The following is a 22000-nucleotide window of genomic DNA, read 5'->3' as shown; positions in this document are numbered from 1 at the left end:
ATAGAATCCCTTCCTGTTATCCTTAACATCCTTAGCCAAGTTTAATTCTAACTGTGCCTTAGCTTTCCTAACCTGGTCCCTAGCTTCCCAGACAACATCCCTGTATTCTTCCCAGGGAGGGAAGAATACACCCAGGGAGGCAGGAGTAGACTGAGAGACTGTTTAAGGGCAGAAGAGACTACACCAAGGATTTGCATCTTTTCCAAATACTGCACAAAGGTGATGGTTGCACAGAGAAATCAATGGCTTTAGCTTTGCTTTTAATCCTGTTGTAAACATACCTGAAGTTCTGTTTGAAAGAAGAACTTCTGCGGGCACTGGGAACAGTCATAAATTTTATCTTCCTGCCCGTGGACTGCAAAGATGTGCTGCTGCAGTTTGTTTGCCTGTACAAAAACTGGAACAACATAGTACAATTAGTTAAGATTGTTTCATATAATGCATCTCACCTCAAACTGCCCTTTTACAATTGTAAAGACTCTAAGAAGTCCAAGGATATCTTCCAGAGAATGTTGATACACTCTGTTCAGCAGAATTTCCTTACAAGTAGTCAATTTACAGTCTTCAGACTGGCAGACATCTTACTTCTAACAGACTGTATATGCTGTATGGATTTTTGATATTTCACATGAAACTAATGCTGTTCATGGATAACTGGAAGAACTCAGTCATGAGACCAAAGAAAGGATGTCACCCCTCCTGCAGGGAGCCCTAGGCCCGCAGCAGGTGCTTTTTTAATGCAGGACAACTGGCCCAGGAGAAGCCTTGATAGCTGGGGTCTGGAAGACATGGCCCAGAACAGCATTTCTGGCAGGCATGCGAATCTGAAAGGGCAGGCTTGTCACAGTTTTTAAACCTTTTAAATGGGTTGTCCATTCAATATAAAAAAATATCAAGAATTAACATCACAAATGTCACAGCATCTACATTATGATTTTGAATCAACAATTATTCTGACTTTATCAAGTGAAATTTGGAAGTGAAACAAATTGAACCACAGGTTTTGAATGGTTAAAAATGTATCTCATTTTATATGAATGATCATCAGCATCTGAAAATAGCTTCTTCAGTGGAATTAAACACATGCAGTCAAAGATTTGTTTTAGAGCATGTTTCCGGAAAGGATGAACTGATTCCAAGATCACACAAAAAGCAGATTCTCAGTTTGCGTGCCACCACAAGTAAACTGGGATTAAAGAAACCTCTGAGAGAGCAGCTGGCAAAACTACACAGTTGTACAATTTGGTCTTATCAAGCCTTTACTCACATGAGCCTCACCACCATGAGTGAACTGTGAACTATGTAGCCTTTACAGTGTCCTTACTGAGGGGAATAAGGGCTTGCAAGAGCAGGTCCATACCATGCAAGTCCTGCATTTGGAAACACATAGCAACTTCAAGCCACAAGGTATACTTTTAAAGGGTTCGAATTGTGCGGCAGCACTGCTCGGCATCAGACACTACAGTGCTGCTCTTCAGAGCGAGCCCCAGTTTCAGACAGAAAACACTTTGAACATTTCTAAGCACAGTACTTCTTTTTCCCAAGAAAAGGAATACAGTATTTTACAAATCCTCTGAGTGTCATTTCTGGATCTAGCCATGGATGCTGAGGCTTGTCTTGGCCTCCTTATCTTACCTGTGAAACAAACAGGGCATTTGAATGTGCCTCCCATCCCCTCAAAGCTGTGCTCAATCAGGTGACACAGGAGCTTTGCCGGAGAGTCAAACATCTGGTTACATAGCTTGCACTCATGATTGACGCCTTCCTCTGCAAGGTTCAAATGATACAACTTGTTAGTGACAAAGCAGATTAGCATCAGGGATGCAGCAACAGCAGTTGGTGAGAAACAGCCGTGCCGGCACACACAACTTCATTGACCCACAGACATTGCTGTGGCTCCAGCCTCACCAGAGAAGCAGGCCGAGATGCTTGTGCGAGTCATGCAGGTGTACAGCCCAAGACACATGTAGGGGCGGTGATTTTCAGCGGTGATGGAAGCAGCACCGTGATCGACCCACTAGGAGCCCACACGCCTGCTCCCCAGGCTCCTGACCACACTGCACTACTCCATCCTACCACAAAGGGAGAGCATCCCTGCTCTGGGGATAGATTATTAAATAGCCAAACAGTACTTGAATTTAACAGTGTGAACTCTGCCAACAACACCAAAAGCAGGCTGAAATGCAGACTACACTGCAAAAGTACAGGAGAGGAAGAAACTATCAGAGAAGAGCAGGAGCCCAGAGCAAAGTTCCAGCCTTAATTTTATATCTCTTGGGTTTTGCAAGGTGAAGAGAGACCACTGAAAGTATTTAAATTACATTTGAAAGTGCAATTTCCATGTCATATATCTCAAGTACTGAATACACAGGGCCCATTTTAAATGCCCCTATGTTCTAGCTAATACATAGGGAAATAACAATAATTACTACTATTGTTTCAAGCCTACAATTTCTGTAAGATAATACATTTCAATATTTACTAAAGTTTATGGTTCTGGGTGCAGTTGAGTCTTTTTTTGAGGTACTGAAGCCATATTAAAGCAATTTTCATACATAAAATTAAACAATCTTTTGATTTTCTTGAAGGGAGGGAGTTGTAGAAATTTAGACAACACAATGTACAGCTTATAGAAATCAGAAAACACCTAAAATTAAAAAAAGTGGTTTCTGTAAATAATTCCTGAAATGTGCCTTTCCTTCACTGTGGCAGCATATGAACTTTTAATCAAAACATATTTTAAAAACTAAAGAAATTGTCTTTTGATGTACATTCATATTTATTTTTATATCTTCAAATACCACCAAATTCACTTTTTAGCTCCAAGATAGCTAAGAAATGTGAATAATGCATGCCTTCAGAAGGCATGGTCTTTACTTACAATTGCTTTAAATTAGCTTTTTAATTCTTTAAAGGGGCCAAACAGGGAAATTATTGTTTTGTATAAGGCCTTTGGTACTCTCAGGATCCCAAAGCCCTTTTACAAGGCAGGGAGTTGGATGCCAGGGCAGGCAAATGGCAGGGCTCTGTGTGCGGGATGTGGAGCACAGCCCTTGCTCTGGTGTGTGGTGGCTCTCACACAGTTGCACCTTGGCACACTTGCAGGTAGAGGTAATTCCCAAAGCACACAGTCCTTGAAGGGCCATCTACACAGTGTGAAAAACAGCAATTTAAATAAAAAGATCTCCAGGCAGTGCCTTGTGCAGAAGAATGTGCTGGTGCTGAGCTGCTGGTGACACCTCAGGGCTGGGTGCTCTCTGGAAACCTGTTTGGCAATGGGTGCTCTGCAGTGGCATGCAGGGCAAGAGCAGGGCGCTGATGGCGAGTGCTGGCACTGGAGCTGCAGTGGGAAAGGTGGGATGGGGAGACATAAAGAGGCGGGTTAGGAAGGAGGTAAAAAGAGAAAAGGAAAGGGAGGAGAGAGTCAGGAACAGAAAGATGAAAGGGGTGGTGGCTCCACAGCAACAGCTCCTTGAATTCCCTGGGCAGCTATAATGGAGAACTGGGACATTTCTAGAATGCAACAACATTTGCAATTCTCTGCTGGGGCAGGCACATTGCTCTTTCTGACAGATGGATTTCAAAACCTGACCCTCTCTCCTTGCTGCAGTATAAGGCTAGCTTCTCTCATCAGACCCTTACCTGGAAAGTTTTGGCTTTGTGTGTCTTTGCAATCTGCTCCAAAGGGGAGGAAAATGGGGAAGGGATACGTGCCTTGTGCTGAGCATCCTGAGCATGCCCAGGCACATAGCTCTGTACAGCAACTGAACACTGCAAAAAACCTGGAGGTACCTGCAGGTACTGCGGGGAATGGAAGGAATTCCTTCTACAAGTAAATCAGAGAAATCATGTTTGGTATTAATTTTCTACCCTCCACATACTGGGTATTTGGAAAACAGTGATTCATGTAAAGCCTGTGGTCCTGTGTGAGCACATGTGTTCATAAATACAGACACATACTGCTGATCAGACAGCTGCTCTTTTTGCAGCCTAAATACCCATAAATTCAGTAAAATAAAATAAAAATAATAAAAGAAAGCCAAACAACAAAGCTCAGCATTTCAACTGAAGTATATTTTAATAAGCTTGGTATGTTTAATTAGGTAACAGAGACTGTATTTTCTTAGATGATCCTTGCAGTATTTTAAATAGTTAAACCCATAACAAACAAACTAAAACTAGAATGAAAAATAATAAAACATAATAGGTTCCTGCAGATCTGGAAATTCATCCCACTTGAGGCAAGACCTTTTGATTGTGTCATGGTTTAAACCAAACCACACAGCTCGTTCACTCACTCCCCCTCCCTTTCTTGCCCTCCCCCTGCTCCTGGAGGGATGGGAAGGAGAATCGAAAGAATGCAACTCCCACGGGTTGAGATAAGACCAGTTTAGTAACTAAGGTATAACACAAATCACTACTGCTACCACCAATAATAATAATGATAAAGGAAATAACAAGAGGAAAGAATACAACACCTCAACACCAGCCAACCAATAACTCGCCCCACTCCTCCCAGCCAAGCACCGACCGATACCTCCTCCAACCCTGCAGTCCTAGCCCTTCTGGGTAACTCCCAGTTACTTCCCTGGGCATGACGTACTGTGGTATGGAATACCTCTTTGGCTAGTTTAGGTCAGGTGTCCTGTCTCTGCTTCCTCCCAGCTTCCCCTCCTCCCTGGCAGAGCATGAGGCTCAGAAGGTCCTTGGTCAGACCAAGCATTCGAGCAGCAACTAAAAACATTGGCATTATCAGCACTGTTCCCAGGCCAGAAAATGAAAACATAGCACTGCACTAGCTACTAAGAAGGAGAAAAATGACTGCTACTGCTGAACCCAGGACAGATTGGCAAATCCACTTCTGAATTATAAGTCCTTCTCCTCACTGGTGGGGGTTTTTATTCCACTCCCATAGGAGTCTATTATGTATTTCTTGTGTCTATAAAACCATCCATAAAGAAAAAAACAGGGAAAAAAGTTCCATGGTTAGCATGGCAAACATTTCTCTTTTCAAGCATGTGTATTAAAAATATGAAAATGCCCAAAGATATAGGTAGAATTGATGTTATAATCACTCTCTCCTCCATGGCATTTTACAGCATATTATTTTACACAGAAACACGGTGCATGTATAGGGATACTCAGTCACCTTTGGAGAATAACTTCCTTGAATTATATAAGATCATATAGGTACAAGCAAGGCGGCTTTTTGACATAGTGGCGTGACAACCAACACTTCAGTCAGACATGCGGCACTGGGCTTTAGCAACACAAAACATATAATTATTTCTCTCATTTTTCTTTCCACACACCCCTTTTTTAAAAAAACACATGACAAGCATCTATGAGAGACCTTCATAACATGCAACACCTCTCATCTGTAAAATAAAATGCAGATTTTTACAGCTTGCTGTGCTAGATATTCTCCCATTTCTCCATAAGCGTATCTGTGTGGGGATCAGTTGAATACAAGACTAAACGAGCAATGCACAGCAAATAAGAATCTTGGGTTTCTTGCTTTTTTTTTTTTTTCCAAGCTCAAAATAATAAGCATTAATTTTACATTTCATTTCTCAAAAAAATAATAGGATGTGCTCTTGTTTAAAACAAGCAGGCCTGCTGGATTCTGTCAGGCTGAAACTACGTCAGGCCAAAAGAGGAACAGAGCGCTTTGTGTAAAAGTATCATGTGGAGATTACAGTATCCTGTAATGTTTTCAGTACCTACTTTTGTCTCCAAAAGCATTTGATCCCTGTCAGACACATATTTATTTTCATACTGGTCTTGAGGGAAGCCAGTCGGAATGAGAGCTGATTATCTGAACCCTGAAGGTGAAACCTGGGTGGTGCCCACTGATTTCAAAGGCAGGCATTTGTATAAATTTGGAGGTACATAATTTACTGCCTGTTAGTAAGGATTAGCGGGTTGTGCAGACCCAGCTGAACGGCAGAGGCAAAGCACAGTGCTCATTGTTCCCAAATTCATATGCGTTTGTAGGATAGTTTTAAATATGTTGATAGGGCGCCTAGTACCACTTAGACTGCCATTCTGCCCATCTTAGAATGGGAATATGCTTCTCCATAAAGCTGCTTCTGCTGTTGCAATGTGTATTTAATGCGCATTACAATGAGTTTCTAGGACTCTAAGAGAACCAACACTAGCAGCCTCCTGGAGAGGATGCAATATAATTAATAATGCTGTATGTACTGTATCAGTTGCATTTCTAATTATAGGCTGCATGCTCTAATAAGTCCCACAGACTATTACCCACTCCTAGTGATCCATGTGGGTGCTAGGGATATAGATAGTAGTAGCCTGGGGAAAATAAATAAAGACTACAGAGCACTGAGAGAGGTGGTTAGGGGATCTGGAGCTCAGATAGCCTTTTCGTCAATTCTCCAGGACACAGGGGAGGACCTAAAAAAAGCTAGGAGGATTAGACAGGTTAATAAATGGTTAAAAGGGTGGTGTCATAGTCAGCGGTTTGGGTGTCTTGAACACAGGACCGAAGTTTGTAGGCCAGGTCTACTGGGGGCTGGTGGAGCTGGTCTAATGATAAAGAAGGGGAAGAGCAATTTTGGTAGGAGGCTTGCCAGACTGGTCAAGGAGGCTTTAAACTAGAGGTGTTGGGGGAGGGGGGCATCATTCCATCCCAACACACCCAGTCAGTTGCCAGAACGTATAATAAATGCTCGGAGCAATGTAGAGATATTCCAGCCGCTCCAGCCAACAAGACGGCTTCATTTGGAGCTCGTCTCAGATGCCCCTATACAAACGCCCGTGGCATGGGGAACAAACAAGAGGAATTAGAGATGTGTGCACATCTACGGGGATATAACATAAACGGTATCACAGAAACATGGTTGGATGGCTCCTATGACTGGAGTGTTGGAATGGAAGGTTACAGGCTCTTTAGAAAAGACAGGCCTGGCAGGCGGGGAGGGGGAGTTGCCCTTTATGTTAGGGATAGGCTGGAGAGTATGGGACTCTGTCTGGGGGCAGGTGAGCAGTTTACAGAGAGTTTGTGAGACAGGGTTAAAGGGAAAACAGATATGGGAGACATTACTGTGGGGATGTGTTACAGACCGCCTGATCAAGGAGAACCTGCGGATGAAGCACTCTACAGACAGATAGGAAAAGCCTCACGCTCACAGGCCCTTGTCATGGGGGACTTAAACCACCCTGATATCTGTTGGAATGACGGAATGGCTCGGCAGAAGCAGTCCAGGAGGTTCCTCGATTGTGTGGAAGATAACTTCCTTCTGCAAGTAATAGAGGAGCCGACAAGGAGAGGTGCCATGCTTGACCTTGTGCTCACCAACAGGGAAGGGCTTGTTGAGAATGTGGTACTCCAGGGCAGCCTAGGATGCAGCGATCATGAGATGGTCAAATTTGAGATCCTCAGGACAGTGAGAAGAGCGTGCAGCAAGCTTACTGCTATGGACTTCAAGAGAGCAGACTTTGGCCTCTTCAGAAACATGCTTAGTAAGGTTCCATGGGATATAGCCCTGGAGGGCAGGGGGGCCCAAGACTCTTGGTTGATATTCAAGGATCACCTGCTACAAGCTCAGGAGTGTTGCATCCCAACTAGAAGGAAGTGCAGCAGGAGAGCCAGGAGACCTCCTTGGATGGATAAGGAGCTGATGAAGAAAATTCAAATTAAAAAAGAGGCTTATAAAAAGGGGAAGCAAGGACAGGCAGACTGGGAAGTGTACAGGGATGTTGTGTGGGAAGCTAGGGACCAGCTTAGGAAAGGTAAGGCCCAGTTAGAATTAAACTTGGCTAGGGATGTGAAAGGTAAGAGGAAGGGATTCTGTAGGTACATTGCAAATATAAAACAGATTAACGACAACGTAGGCCCCCTCCGGAAGCAATCAGGAGAACTGGCTACACAGGATTTGGAGAAGGCTGAGGTTCTCAATGACTTCTTTGCCTCGGTCTTCACTGGCAAAGGCTCTGACTGCACAACCCAAGTTTTGGAAGGCAGGCGCAGGGACTGTGAGAATGAAATCCTTGGTCCCACTGTAGGAGAAGGTCTGGTTTGAGACCATCTTAAAAATCTGAAAGCGCACAAGTCCATGGGACCTGATGAAATCCATCTGTGGGTCCTGAAGGAGCTAGCAAATGAAGTTGCTAAGCCACTGGCAATCATGTTTGAAAAATCATGGCAGTCAGGTGAAGTTCCCAACGACTGGAAAAAGGGAAATATAACCCCCATTTTCAAGAAGGGGGAAATGGAAGACAAGGGGAATTACAGACCAGTCAGAGAAGGCTGTGTGGAGATCTCATAGCAGCCTTCCAGCATCTCAAGGTGGCCTATAGGGATGCTGGGGAGGGACTCTTCATTAGGGACTGTAGTGACAGGACAAGGGGTAACGGGTTAAAACTTAAACAGGGGAAGTTTAGACTGGATATAAGGAGGAAGTTCTTTACTGTGAGGGTGGTGAGGCACTGGAATGGGTTGCCCAAGGAAGTTGTGAATGCTCCATCCCTGGCAGTGTTCAAGGCCAGGTTGGACAGAGCCTTGGGTGACATCTTTTAGTGTGAGGTTTCCCTGCCCATGGCAGGGGAGTTGGAACTGGATGATCTTAAAGTCCTTTCCAACCCTAACTATTCTGTGATTCGATGATTCTGTAAGTGATGCCAAATACAATTTGTCACCACCCACGAACCGATACCCAGCCTGACCCGAGCAGCGATCTGGGCATTCTGGGTGACCCCCTCCAGTTTCTATACAGGGCATGACGTGCTGTGGTATGGAATCCTCTTTGCTTGGTTTGGATCAGGTGTCCTGCATCAGAGCCCACAGGAGAGATAAGAAGAAGTTTAGGGATGGAAAATTAATTTTGTTATGCCAACAATTAACAAGCACCTTTTCTTCATTCTTTACCACACTGTCACAAATTACCACTGTGATAGTATTTAGCAGCTCCTCAGGTGAATTAAACAGAACAGTCCAGGTAGATGACGTCAACTGCTCTACCCCTGTCCATCAGTTCCGTAGCCCCATCAAAGAAGGCCACCAAATTGGTCAGGCAGGATTTCCCCTTAGTGAAGCCATGCTGGCTGTCACCAAGCCCCTTGTTGTTTTTCATGTGCCTTGGCATGCCTTCCAGGAGAATCTGCTGCAAGATTTTGCCAATCAAACCTTCTTTGCAGTTCTGAACTAGGAGTTGTATTTTAATATAGGTTTATGCTTTACACATAACATATGCCACATAATGGGTGCTGAAAGTTATATTTGTGGTGTAATTCACAGTAGGGAAAGATACCTCCTTAAATGCTTGCATAGAGTATCGCTTTAAGGAAATTATGACTGAGCAGTGGCTTTCAGAGGAGTCCTATGGAGGATTTTCTTTTGCCACATTGCTTTTTCCAAGAAGCCATCACATAACCAATGAAGTATTTGCATTTAAAGGATTAATTCCTACTATTTGCTTGTGTACTGTTAATCTTACCATTTCCTCCTAAATGATTACAATTGATCAAAAGTAAGGTAACAGATATAATAAACAATGCACAAGTAATCCATGTACCAAGGGAGCATGGTGCCTGCCAGGTCTTTCCTAGTACAGGTGTTCAGGTGTTTTATTGCCTGATATGAATAAAGGGCTTTCTTTTCTGTTCAGATTTGGAGATACGTCAAACCACTAGATTAAGGGAACTTTGCTGGAGGAATTTGATGGCATTTCTTAGTGCCCAGTTTCTTTAAATGTATCCATATCGAAAGAAGAGTGGCTACTATGGTTCATTGGCTTGTAGGATTATATTTTAAAATGACAATAGTGTGTGTGACTTTAACATAGTAGAATAGACCAAAATGTTCTAACTTACTAACACATAGAGATAAAGGAATGTTTGGCTGATGGGGGAAGGAACATCATGAGACTGATAACAACTGAGGAGACAGTAATGGTACCCAGTTATGGGTACCACTGCCTCCAAAGGGGGCACCCTTAATAGACCAACCGAGAACCATAGATGAATCAATGCTAGAAAGAGTAACCAGGATACCACATCCTCTCAAGCGCTAACTAACACATGCCATTAACAGCACAATAGCCAATATTGATCCCCCCCACAAGACCAGATATTGAGCACATCCTGTTAACCCGACTCAGGAGTGCACACTAGGATCATTAAAATCTGCACAAGGAACTCGGTAAACCCAAGGCCTGACTGTTTACCAAAAACATAGCCTTCAGCTAGACAAGTATTGAAGGTGATGCCTGCCCAGTGACACCACATTTAACAGCCGCAGTATCCTAACCGTGTGAAGGTAGCACAGTCAATTGTCCCATAAATCGAGACTTGTAGGAACAGCTAAACAAGGTCTTAACTGTCTCCTGCAGATAATCAGTGAAACTGATCTCCCTGTGCAAAAACAGGGATAAATACATAAAACAAGAAGACCCTGTGGAACTTTAAAACCACTACACACCAAACTAAAACCTACCAGGCCCACTACCTGAAGTACTGGCCAATATTTTTAGGTTGGGGCGACCTTGAAAAAAAACAAATCCTCCAAAAATAAGACCAGACCTCTTAACTAAGAGCAACCCCTCAATGTGCCAGTAAAGAACTTCTTCCTTACATCCAATCTAAAATTCTCCTGTTTAAGTTTTAACCCATTGCCCCTTGTCCTACCACTACAGTCCCTAATGAAGAGTCCCTCCCCAGCATCCCTATAGCTCCCCTTCAGATGCTGGAAGGCTGCTATGAGGTCTCCACGCAGCCTTCTCTTCTCCAGGTTGAACAGCCCCAACTTTCTTAGCTTGTCTTCATATGGGAGGTGCTCCAGTCCCCTGATCATCCTCATTGAGCAACCCTTCAACGTGCCAGCAGCAACCAGACCCAATGAACCAAGCTACCCCAGGGATAACAGCGTAATCTCCCCCAATAGCCCCTATCGACGAGGAGGTTTGCCACCTCCATGTTGGATCAGGACATCCTATTGGTGCAGCCGTTCCCAAGGGTTCGTTTGTTCAACAATTAATAGTCCTATGTGATCTGAGTTCAGACCAGAGTAATCCAGTTCTGTTTCTATGACCAACCTTTCCTAGTACAAAAGGATTGGAAAGGTAGGGCCAATACCCCAAGCACACCCTCTTTTTAAGTGATGAACTGAACTAAACCACCAAAAGACCACACCCCCTCCTCCTAGAAAAGGACTGCTAGTGTAGCAGAGCCCAGCAAATGCAAAAGACTTAAACCCTTTACCCAGAGGTTCAAATCCTCTCTCTAGCTCCCAACCATGATCTGATCAAACATCCCTCCAGACTACCCCATTATATCACTAGCCTACATAATCCCCATCCTAGTTGCTGTAATATTCCTTACATTAATTGAACAAAAAATCCTAAGCTATGTACAAGCCCGAAAAGGACCAAACATTGTTGGCTCCTTCGGACTACTGCAACCTATAGCAGGCAGAATTAAACTATTCATCAAAGAACCTACCCACCCCTCTACATCTTCACCACTTCTATTCATCACAACCCCAATACTAGTCCTCCTCCTTGCACTAACAATCTGGACCCCTCTTCCATTCCCCCTCATAGACCTAAACCTAGGCCTTCTCTTCCTCCTAGCCATATCCAGCCTAGCAGTCTACTCAATCCTATGATCAGGCTGAGTCTCAAACTCCAAATACGCCCTACAAGCAGTAGCACAAACAATCCCATCTCCTACGAAGTAAAATTAGCTATCATCCTCTTATCTGTAATCATATTAAGTACGGCTCAGACCACAGTAGAACAACAATCAACGGCAGGCACACTGGCAGGTACATTGGCAGGTACAGTGAAACTTCATGTACCTACCACCAATCCTAACTGGGACCCTAATCGGGATCAGGAGAGGCAGGCTTTGAAACAGTATCAGAGGTTGATTTTATTCTGTATTAAGAATGTGGCCCCCAAGGCAGTGAACTGGTCTAAGCTATATGAAATAAAGCAAGATATAAATGAATCACCCTCTGGATTTATGGAAAGATTAAAAGAGGTGATGCATAATTATACTAATATTGATCCTGAATCAGAGGAAGGAAGGAGAGAATTAGGACATTTAATAAAAGGTCAATCCACAGAAGATATAAAGAAAAAGGTACAAAAGCTTAAGGGGGAGGACAAATATGATTTGGGAAAAATAATTAATGTGGCCTGGGAGACCTATTGCAATGGATCACTATTGCCCTGGTGCAAGTTCCCTGAAATGGTTCAAATGGTGGTGGAAAGGGGCTTGAGCCCCTGATTATTACTATATATATTATTAATATAGTTAATGTAATTATTAATATAATACAATATTGTGGGTTATAGTGTGTCAGGTTTCAACTAGGAATTTGTTATTGTATATGTGGGGGCATAAGATAAGCTCCAGACTAAAATTGGAATATTTAGGAAAAATCTGTTGGCTGTAACAATCACTTAGGAAAGCAGGAAAGGGGGGAGTGGCCCGGCAGGAGAAGAAAGAAGGATTACATAGACAGGTTTGTGAACAGACTTGTCACTGTTTAAGCCCAGACCAGAACCACACAGCCACTTGCTCACTCCCCCCATTCTTCCCCACCCCTCCCCACTCCCAGAGGGATGGGGAGGAGAATCAAAGAATGCAAATCCCTAAATCCCATGGGTTGAGATAAGAGCAGTCCAGTAACTAAGGTATAACACAAATCACTACTGCTACCACCAATAATAATAACGATAAGGGAAATAACAAGGGGAGAGAATACAATTGCTCACTATCTGCTGACTGATACCCAGCCTGACCTGAGCAGCGATCTGGGCCTCCTGGGTAACTCCCCCCAGTTTCTATACTGGGCATGACGTCCTGTAGTATGGAATACCCCTTTGTCTAGTTTGGGTCAGGTGTCCTGTCTCTGCTTCCTCCCGGTTTCCCTGTGCCCCTTGCAAGCTTACTTGAATAAGAGTAAAATTTTTCTTCCAAACAGCCCTATGTGCTTGTAACACAAATATTTTGGTGCTTCTGGGCTCAAGTGTCCATACAGTCAGTGAGAGAAAAGCAAATCTATGGTGTTTTGATGAAGTTGCAGTAGATATTTTTCCCTGGAGGAGCGTGTGGATGGCAGGACAAATTGGACCTGAAATGTGGCTCGATCTCAAGGCAGTACTTTTACTTAATGTAACTTTTGCTGCATTTCAGAAGTTGTCTGCAACTTAGATGCTAAACACCAGGAGCTTCTTGCTGGAAACAAGCTCTTCCTAAGTTTCATATGAAGCACTGACAAAATCACGTGTAGAATTAATTTCCTGCAAGTAAAATACATTTTTTCTTTTAAACTGAATTTTTATCTTTGCATTTTGGTTGTTGATAGGCTTTTCCGAGTCTGTTATCAATCCTTCCCTTTTCTTTTTTTCTTTTTTTTCTTTTTTTTTTTTTTAATGTTAGTCCTCCTTTAAAATCCTGAAAACAACCTAGTCAGTTATCCTAGCAGATTTGGCTAGCATTTCTTAAAAAAATATTGCTATGGTGCTTGGAGTATTGTTAATTTTAATTATTAGCAGTTACAAAGCTAATAAATTACAAGAATACAAAAATCTATTCCAGCCATATTGCTGAGTTTCATTCAGACACAGACAGATAATTATAACTAACAGTAATTAAAAATTAAAAGATTTGTAGGCATATACCTATCATGCTGTCTGCCTGAATGTTCTTTATGGACTGCAAAACCACAAGTTTTCTCTCTGATCTGTTGTCACAGTAGGGAAGAGTTTTACTTATTAGGTCTTTGGTTTTCAATATGTATGTTTAAATTCAGGGGAGGAGGAATATATGGCTGCTTAAAAATTTGGGTTTAGGAAGAGGCTCTCATAAGGTCCAAAGCTAAGACACGCTATCGTAGACTATGTGGGCCTGTTGCTGGTCTCTTGAGGTTCTCTGTGGGTAATGCTGGAAGTTTCTTAGGCCTGACATGCACAGAGGTTATTGCTACATGTGAGGGCTGTTCATGCTCATGTACTTCTTCATGATTTGTCAGTACCTTCTTCCACAGCACAGAACAAAGTGGTACTTCCTGCACGTGCGAATGCTGTTGGAACAGCTGTGTCATCCAGACTGCATGGCCTCTTTGTGTGGCCACTTCTGCAGAAATACAACATGGTGCAGAAATCTTGAATTGCCCTATGCTTGACATAGTGACAAAGCGTAGCGCTTTTTTTTTTTTTTCATTTGGGAAGATGATTCTGATCAATATATTGTTGCATTATTATCCCTGAGGTCTCTCCAGTGAGACACAGAAAGATCTCTCAGGTCTGTAAAGAGTCATCTGAGATGAAGCTTGGAAATGTAGCATGTCTTATGACAAAAAACCCTCTTTCATTTCTTACACCATTAACACTGTTCTGTGGCTGACCCTGACTGACAAGGTGTTCAGAACTTTACATTGACATGCAGAAAACCCAGCAGCAATGCAGAGCAGGGGAAAAAGAAGGGAGCCAGGTGAAAGCCATAATTACAGTCATTAATGCACTTAAGTGCACCCAAGTGTCAATATGTGTGATCAAGTGTAAAGAGACATGTCATTCCATGTGTGGCAGCACTGGCACACAGAAGGGGCTTCCTACATCAGAGACAGCACTTGGACCCAGTGCTCAGGCTGCCCAGCTAAATGTGTTGTTACCTGTCATCTATGGCCTAGGGCAAGGGTCCAACCAACTTTTGCACAGGCACCATGACATCCCAATAGATGGGCAGGACGGTAAGCCTCCAAGACAATGTATATGCATCAATTGTGTTTATTGGCAGCACAATTCCTGGCTAGAAATGTCCAAGTGTCTATTTATTCTGAGATAAGATGCCTTTAGTTAATAGATATGGAAATGCAGCCTAGCTTTGAACTAATTATTTTATATACGTTGCAAAACAATGCAGAAACACAAATGGAAGATGTGCCGATTATGGGGAGCTGAGTTAAAGATCTGTCATGACACAGAGGCCCTCCTAAAATTGACTCAAAGTACTTCTGAGTACTGGAGACCAAATTTTGTAGGGACTGCACATAAATATAGAAATCACTGGTGCAATATATAACAATATGCAAGAAGCCAGCTTTTTACAATTGCAGGTTTTTCTTTGCACACAGATATCTAAGCTCACCACCCCTCTAACTGGTGGCGGAAACCATTTCTATTTGCATGGGTAAATGAGGGTGACACATTAATCCAGACCAAAGCGAGACCAGTTTACACATCTCGCTGTAAAGGTTTGTTTTCCATGTGACAGAAAGAGAAAAATTGCTTTATATTTCATAATATTGTTGCCCACCAAAAAGGGTAACTTATGGAAGCATCCAGAGAGGAGTCTGTATGCACAGATTAAAGGGTGTTTCCTTCTATTTGTTAGCTTTATTCAATTAACACTTGTTAGTGTTCTTGAAAGATGTGCTTTAAAGACCCTCTGAATATACAATTTGGTATTCATAAAGATCCAGACATACTATATGTAAATAAACAAAGCAGGAATGTTTTACTTCCCAATTATTTAATGCACTCCCATCTTATTGGAAGCTGAGCACATGTCGTGGTTCAAGCCCAGCCGGTAACTCAGAACCATGCAGCTGCTCACTCACTCCCCCTGTTCTTCCCTCCCCGCCACTCCCAGAGGGATAGGGAGGAGAATTGAAAGAATGTAACTCCCACGGGTTGAGATAAGAACAGTCCAGTAACTAAGGTATAACACAAGCCACTGCTGCTACCACCAATAATAATAATGATAAGGGAAATAACAAGGGGAGTGACTATAAAACTAAAAGGGGAAAAGAAAAAGAAAACAAAAAATCCCACAAGTGATACCCAAAACAATTGCTCACTACCTGCCAACCAATACCCAGCCTGACCCAAGCAGCGATCTGGGCCTTCTGGGTAACTGCCCCCAGTTTCTATACCGGGCAGGATGTGCTGTGGTATGGCATACCCCTTTGGTTAGTTTGGGTCAGGTGTCCTGTCTCTGCTTCCTCCCTGTTTCCTGTGCCCCTCCTCACTGGCAGAGCATGAGACTGAAAAGTCCTTGATTGGAGTAAGCATTACTTAGCAACAACTAAAAACATCAGTGTTATCAGCACTGTTCTCAAGCTAAAGTTGAAAACACAGCACTGCACCAGCTACTAAGGAGCTGGAGAAGAAATTAGAAATGGATTTTCTTTCAGGAAGACCAGATTGTACTATCTGGTCTGGCAATAACTATTACTAATGATGTTTAGAGGGAAATTAAGGATGAGAAATGCAAGTTGGCATTTCAGCAGTGCCACTCAGTAACATTGCATCAGAGCCCACAGGAGAGATAAGAAAAAGTTTAGGGATGGAAAATTAATTTTGTTATGCCAACAATTAACAAGCACCTTTTCTTCATTCTTTACCACACTGTCACAAATTACCACTGTGATAGTATTTAGCAGCTCCTCAGGTGAATTAAACAGAACTTTGAAATCTGTATTTCTGGAGTCACATGCACATGTTGGTTTGCTGAGCAATGGATGATAGAGGTTCAAACTGACCAGGGAGGGTGAAAACGAGCTCTTGAATGTGTGGTAGCATGAATATTCTGTGTGACTTCTCTTCAGATCTCTGTGGGGTTTATAGCTGTGAATGAATTAAGCTCACCAGCGCTTTTTCTGAGGTAACTTTTTTCTGTTTTACACATTTGGAAAGGCAGAGGTTGAACAATATAGCCAGATCCTTGCAGGAAAATTTTGGAGGAGCCAAATGTAGAGCCTTGGAAGCCTCAGGCCTTTTATTCATAAGTCATTCATATGTTCACAAGGTGAAATTCCTGTCCCCACAGGAAGGTGGCAAGAAGCCCCATTTCCCACTGCTCTGCGTAAAGCCACAGAGCAAAGGGGCTGTAAGCTGTAGGTCTGTGAGCATGGCCATTGGCATAGCTGACTGTATGGGGAAAGCAGATCTGGGTACCATTGCTTGTCCCTACCAGGCTTGGTAGCACATGCCTTTCTAAGCAGGACATTGTCTTTAAATTAGAAACAGAACATTTGTATAATATGTAGGCAAATTTAAAAAAAAAAAAAAAAAAAATTCTCTCCAAAAAGTCTTGTCATAATTATTATTTGCTGGTGGGAAAAAATCTCTAATACAGCCCCTTTGATTTTCTTCTGCTGTGGAACATTGTTTGGGGTCTGAGCATGTATTAGCTCTAATTTGCCCTGCGAGTGTCACTAGCATCCAAAGGAACTGACTTCATTTTTCAAAGGAAGAGGGATGCTGTACTGGAAAGGGCAGAGCATAAACATTATTTAAGGAAAATAGTGGAGCTTGATCAGCCTCCATTTTAAAAAGCTCATGAAGGGTAGTATACTCCATCCTTTCAAAACTTCAGTCTCTTCATTTGCTTGCTGTTAGAGCAAGACAGGGATGCTTGTCCAGACATAACAGTATATGCCTGAGTGTTTTCACAAGAAATGTCTAGATCATTAAATATAATAGGTCTCAGCTGCAGTTTTGATCACTGAGGCATGCACACGGTTCATCACAGCAATTAGGCATGTCTTCGTAATTTATCTTTATGCAATTTGTTGTCACTTTTAGAAAGCTGAAACTTATATTGCATGTGCTGCAGAAGCTATTTCAGATAAAATATTCTGTGTTTGCTGTTGGAGATCAAGGCTTCACTAATAACAAAAACATGGAGCAGTGTATGTTTCTGCTCCTGCATCTTGCAGAACCAGCAATAGTATCAACAGAGATCACCAGCCACATTAATTATTTATATATTTCAGTGAATTTCTTGTCTGCAGTAAAAGAGAGAGAAGCTTCAACATCAGACTGTGCCAAATTCTATCCTGCAGCCCATTCAGGAAACCTGAGGCAGCAGTCATTACACAGCCCATTGATTCGGAGAAATCACCAGGAACTCGCCAACAGAGTTTCAAGCTGACAAGCAGGTATTCTTTATTGCGGCGCCGGGAGACACAGGGGATAGCTCCTCCTAACGTGTGTCCCCCTATTGCTACACAAGCCGTCCTTATATAGCCACTAAGCATACATATTCATTACATACAGACATGCATATTCATGAGGCTACTTATGTATTACATCATCCTTCTAGAAAGTTTCCCCACATGCGTACAGAATTGTGGTGGTGGTCTCTGAGGGTCGTTTACTTCTTCCCACAATCTTCATCACTTCTGTCAGCCTTTGAAGCACGTGCAGTAGATGCTCATACCAGTTTAATTGGTTTGCTAGCACCAGAGACATAATAATCCTACTATGCTCCTACTTATCAGTTAGTTTAACTGTAGCCCATCCTGGACGCCTGCCATTCCCAGATACTCCTTATCCCTGTGTCCTGTTCCTCTAGACTGTTTTTCTTAAAACTGTGTCAACTATAACAATTTATCTTGTACAAGAATGCTCAGTGTGTTCTCTAGCTGCATTCTATTTTTTTTTCTATGTATCATGCACTTTAGTAATTTTCCATTGCTACTGTTACAAAGCCATCAAACTTAACATTACTTAAAACTGGTTCTAAAGGTTTATATATTCCATTTTGTGATTTTGTGTCCCCCTTGTCTCAAAGTAATAGAGGAGCTGACAAGGAGAGGTGCCATGCTTGATCTCGTGCTCACCAACAGGGAAGGGCTCATTGGAAATGTGACACTCCAGGGCAGCCTTGGATGCAGCGATCACGAGATGGTCGAATTCAAGATTCTCAGGACAGTGAGAAGAGCGTGCAGCAAGTTCACTGCCCTGGACTTCAGGAGAGCAGACTTTGGCCTCTTCAGGAACCTGCTTAGTATGGTTCCATGGGATATAGCCCTGGAGGGCAGGGGGACCCAAGACTCTAGGTTGATATTCAAGGATCACCTGCTACAAGCTCAGGAGTGTTGCATCCCGACTAGAAGGAAGTGCAGCAGGAGAGCCAGGAGACCTCCTTGGACGGACAAGAAGCTGCTGAGAAAATTTTAAAGGAAAAAAGAGGCTTATAAAAGGTGGAAGCAAGGACAGGTGGCCTGGGAAGAATACAGAGATGTTGTCTGGGAAGCTAGGGACCAGGTTAGGAAAGCTAAGGCACAGTTAGAATTAAACTTGGCTAAGGATGTTAAGGATAACAGGAAGGGATTCTATAGGTACGTAGCAAATAAAAGACAGTTTAGGGACAACATAGGCCCCCTCCGGAAGCTATTGGGAAAACTGGCTACCCTGAATTTGGAGAAGGCTGAGGTTCTCAACGACTTCTTTGCCTCCATCTTCACTAGCAAATGCTCTGACCACAGCATCCAAGTCTTGGAAGGCAGATGCAGGGACTGTGAGAATGAAGACCTTAGGCCCACTGTAGGAGAGGATCTGGTTCAAGACCATCTTAAGAACCTGAATGTGCACAAGTCCATGGGACCTGATGAAATCCATCCGCAGGTCCTGAAGGAGCTGGCGAATGAAGTTGCTAAGCCACTGCCCATAATATCTGAAAAATCATAGAAGTCAGGTGGAGGTCCCGACGACTGGAAAAAGGGAAATATAACCCCCATTTTCAAGAAGGGGAAAATGGAAGACCCGGGGAATTACAGACCAGTCAGTCTCACCTCTGTGCCTGCCAAAATCTTGGAGCAGATTCTCCTGGAAGGCATGCTAAGGCACATGAGAAACAACAAGGTGCTTGGTGACAGCCAGCATGGCTTCACTAAGGGGAAATCCCGCCTGACCAATTTGGTGGCCTTCTATGATGGGGCTGCGGAACTGATGGACAGGGGCAGAGCAGTTGATGCCATCTACCTGGACTTGTGCAAAGCATTCGACACTGTCCCACCCAACATCCTTGTCTTTAAATTGGAGAGACATCAATTTGATGGATGAACCACTTGGTGGATAAAGAACTGGCTGGATGGCAGCATGCAAAGTGTTGTGGTCAATGGCTCAATGTCCAGTTGGAGACCAATACTGAGTGTTGTCCCTCAGGGATCGGTGTTGGGACCGGTCTTGTTTATCATCTTCATCGCTGACATGGACAGTGGGATTGAGTGCGCCCTCAGCAAGTTTGCCGATGACACCAAGCTGTGTGGTTCCGTTGATACGCTGGAGGGAAGGGATGCCATCCAGAGGGACCTTGACACGCCTGTGAGGTGGGCTAATGCCAGCCTTGTGAAGTTCAACCACGACAAGTGTAAGGTCCTACACCTGGGTCGGAGCAATCCCAGGCACAGCTACAGGTTGGGCAGAGAAGAGATTCAGAGCAGCCCCATGGAGAAGGACTTGGGGGTGCTGGTCAATGAGATAATGAACATGAGCCAGTTTCAGTGTGCGCTCGCAACTCAGAAAGCCAACCGTATCCTGGGCTGCATCAAAAGGAGCGTGACCAGCAGGTCAAAGGAGGTCATCCTGCCCCTCTGCTCTCGTGAGACCTCACCTGGAGCATTGTGTGCAGTTCTGGTGTCCTCAACATAAAGAGGACATGGAACTGTTGGAACAAGTCCAGAGGAGGCCACGAGGATGATCAGGGGACTGGAGCACCTCCCGTGTGAGGACAGGCTGAGAAAATTGGGGCTGTTCAGCCTGGAGAAGAGAAGGCCGAGTGGAGACATAGCAGCCTTCCAGCATCTGAAGGTGGCCTATAGGGATGCTGGGGAGGGACTCTTCATTAGGGACTGTAGTGACAGGACAAGGGGTAACGGGTTAAAACTTAAACAGGGGAAGTTTAGATTGGATATAAGGAGGAAGTTCTTTACTGTGAGGGTGGTGAGGCACTGGAATGGGTTGCCCAAGGAAGTTGTGAATGCTCCATCCCTGGCAGTGTTCAAGGCCAGGTTGGACAGAGCCTTGGGTGACATCTTTTAGTGTGAGGTTTCCCTGCCCATGGCAGGGGAGTTGGAACTGGATGATCTTAAAGTCCTTTCCAACCCTAACTATTCTGTGATTCGATGATTCTGTAAGTGATGCCAAATACAATTGCTCACGACCCACCAACTGATACCCAGCCTGACCCGAGCAGCGATCTGGGCATTCCGGGTGACTCCCTCTAGTTTCTATACTGGGCATGACGTGCTGTGGTATGCAATACCCCTTTGGTAAGTTTTGATCAGGTGTCCTGTTTCTGCTTACTCCCAGCTTCCCCTCCTCAGTGGCAGAGCATGAAAGACTGAAAAGTCCTTAATCAGAATAACCATTACTTAGCAGCAACTAAAAACTTCGCTGTGGTATCAGCACTGTTCTCTGACTGAAGTTGAAAATACAGCAGTGCACCAGCTATTAGAAAGGAGATAAATACCTTTTGCAACTGAACCCATGACAAGAGCATAATCTTCAGTGGCTAAAGCAAGGGTCATCTTTTGTCCTCTACCTAAAGTAATCCCTTTATAAAGTCAAGGCATAAAGATTTTTATCCTTAATCATTGCTCTTTGAGGGAAATAGTACCTCTGCACTAACGTGTGTGCTTGTGGATATATCATGAGGAATAATGGCTGAGAGATTTTTGGACCTGTTTGAATTCAAGAGATGCAAAACATTGAAAAAAGAATGCTGCAGATGGTATTTCATAAATACTTAGACACTAACTTCAGTTTGTAGCAATTTCGAGGTTTTGTTTTGTCTTTATATATGTTCAAATGTGAGACTTGAACCTTTGCTTCAAGTCAGTGACTGAATCTGAGCTTTAGTGTTTGTCTGGTGAGCTGTGTGTGTTGATAGTGGAAGGGTCTTCTCTTGTTCCCCTCAGTGCCCAACCATAAGGGGCAAAGGAGAGAGAACAGGAAGGAGGGAACACAGCCCCAAGGAGTCCCCAGCCAAGACCCTGATCCCTGGGCGTGGATCCAGACAGTGCCTGAAGGGGAGAAACCTGCACAGGGAGGTGGGGAAAGGCAGGGAGAGAAAATACATGGGCTCTCTCCCGTGTCTGGAGGAACCCCTGAATGTTGGGAGAAATACTGTGATTAATAGGTCACCCAGTGGCTCATCACCAGTTAAGTTTCATGTTGCTTGTTTGTTGTGTGAATTTGTTATCTCCATAATTTGTTGGAGCAGTCCCAGGTACAGC

At 43.6% G+C, this 22000-nt stretch overlaps 1 protein-coding gene across 12 annotated transcripts in view; it reads right to left on the bottom strand.

Moving 5' to 3' along the window:
* Positions 1–22000, bottom strand: part of LOC136004198 (zinc finger protein 423-like) — a 394537-nt gene that overhangs the window by 38766 nt on the left and 333771 nt on the right. For 9 of the 12 annotated variants that reach the window (XM_065660478.1, XM_065660482.1, XM_065660486.1 and 6 more), the window contains 2 exons: positions 1636–1767; positions 282–397 (listed from right to left, as the gene is read on the bottom strand). In XM_065660478.1, coding sequence (XP_065516550.1) covers positions 282–397; positions 1636–1767 — 248 coding nt within the window. Of the gene's footprint in view, positions 1–281; positions 398–1635; positions 1768–22000 lie in introns of those variants that run through there. The other 3 variants (XM_065660481.1, XM_065660485.1, XR_010608268.1) reach the window with 2 other exon arrangements.

The sequence above is a fragment of the Lathamus discolor genome, chromosome W (assembly GCF_037157495.1).
Source record: "Lathamus discolor isolate bLatDis1 chromosome W, bLatDis1.hap1, whole genome shotgun sequence".
NCBI classification, from domain to species: Eukaryota; Metazoa; Chordata; class Aves; order Psittaciformes; family Psittacidae; genus Lathamus; species Lathamus discolor.
The sequence above is the reverse complement of the archived record's forward strand: the minus strand, read 5'-3'. Positions and strand labels throughout refer to the sequence as shown.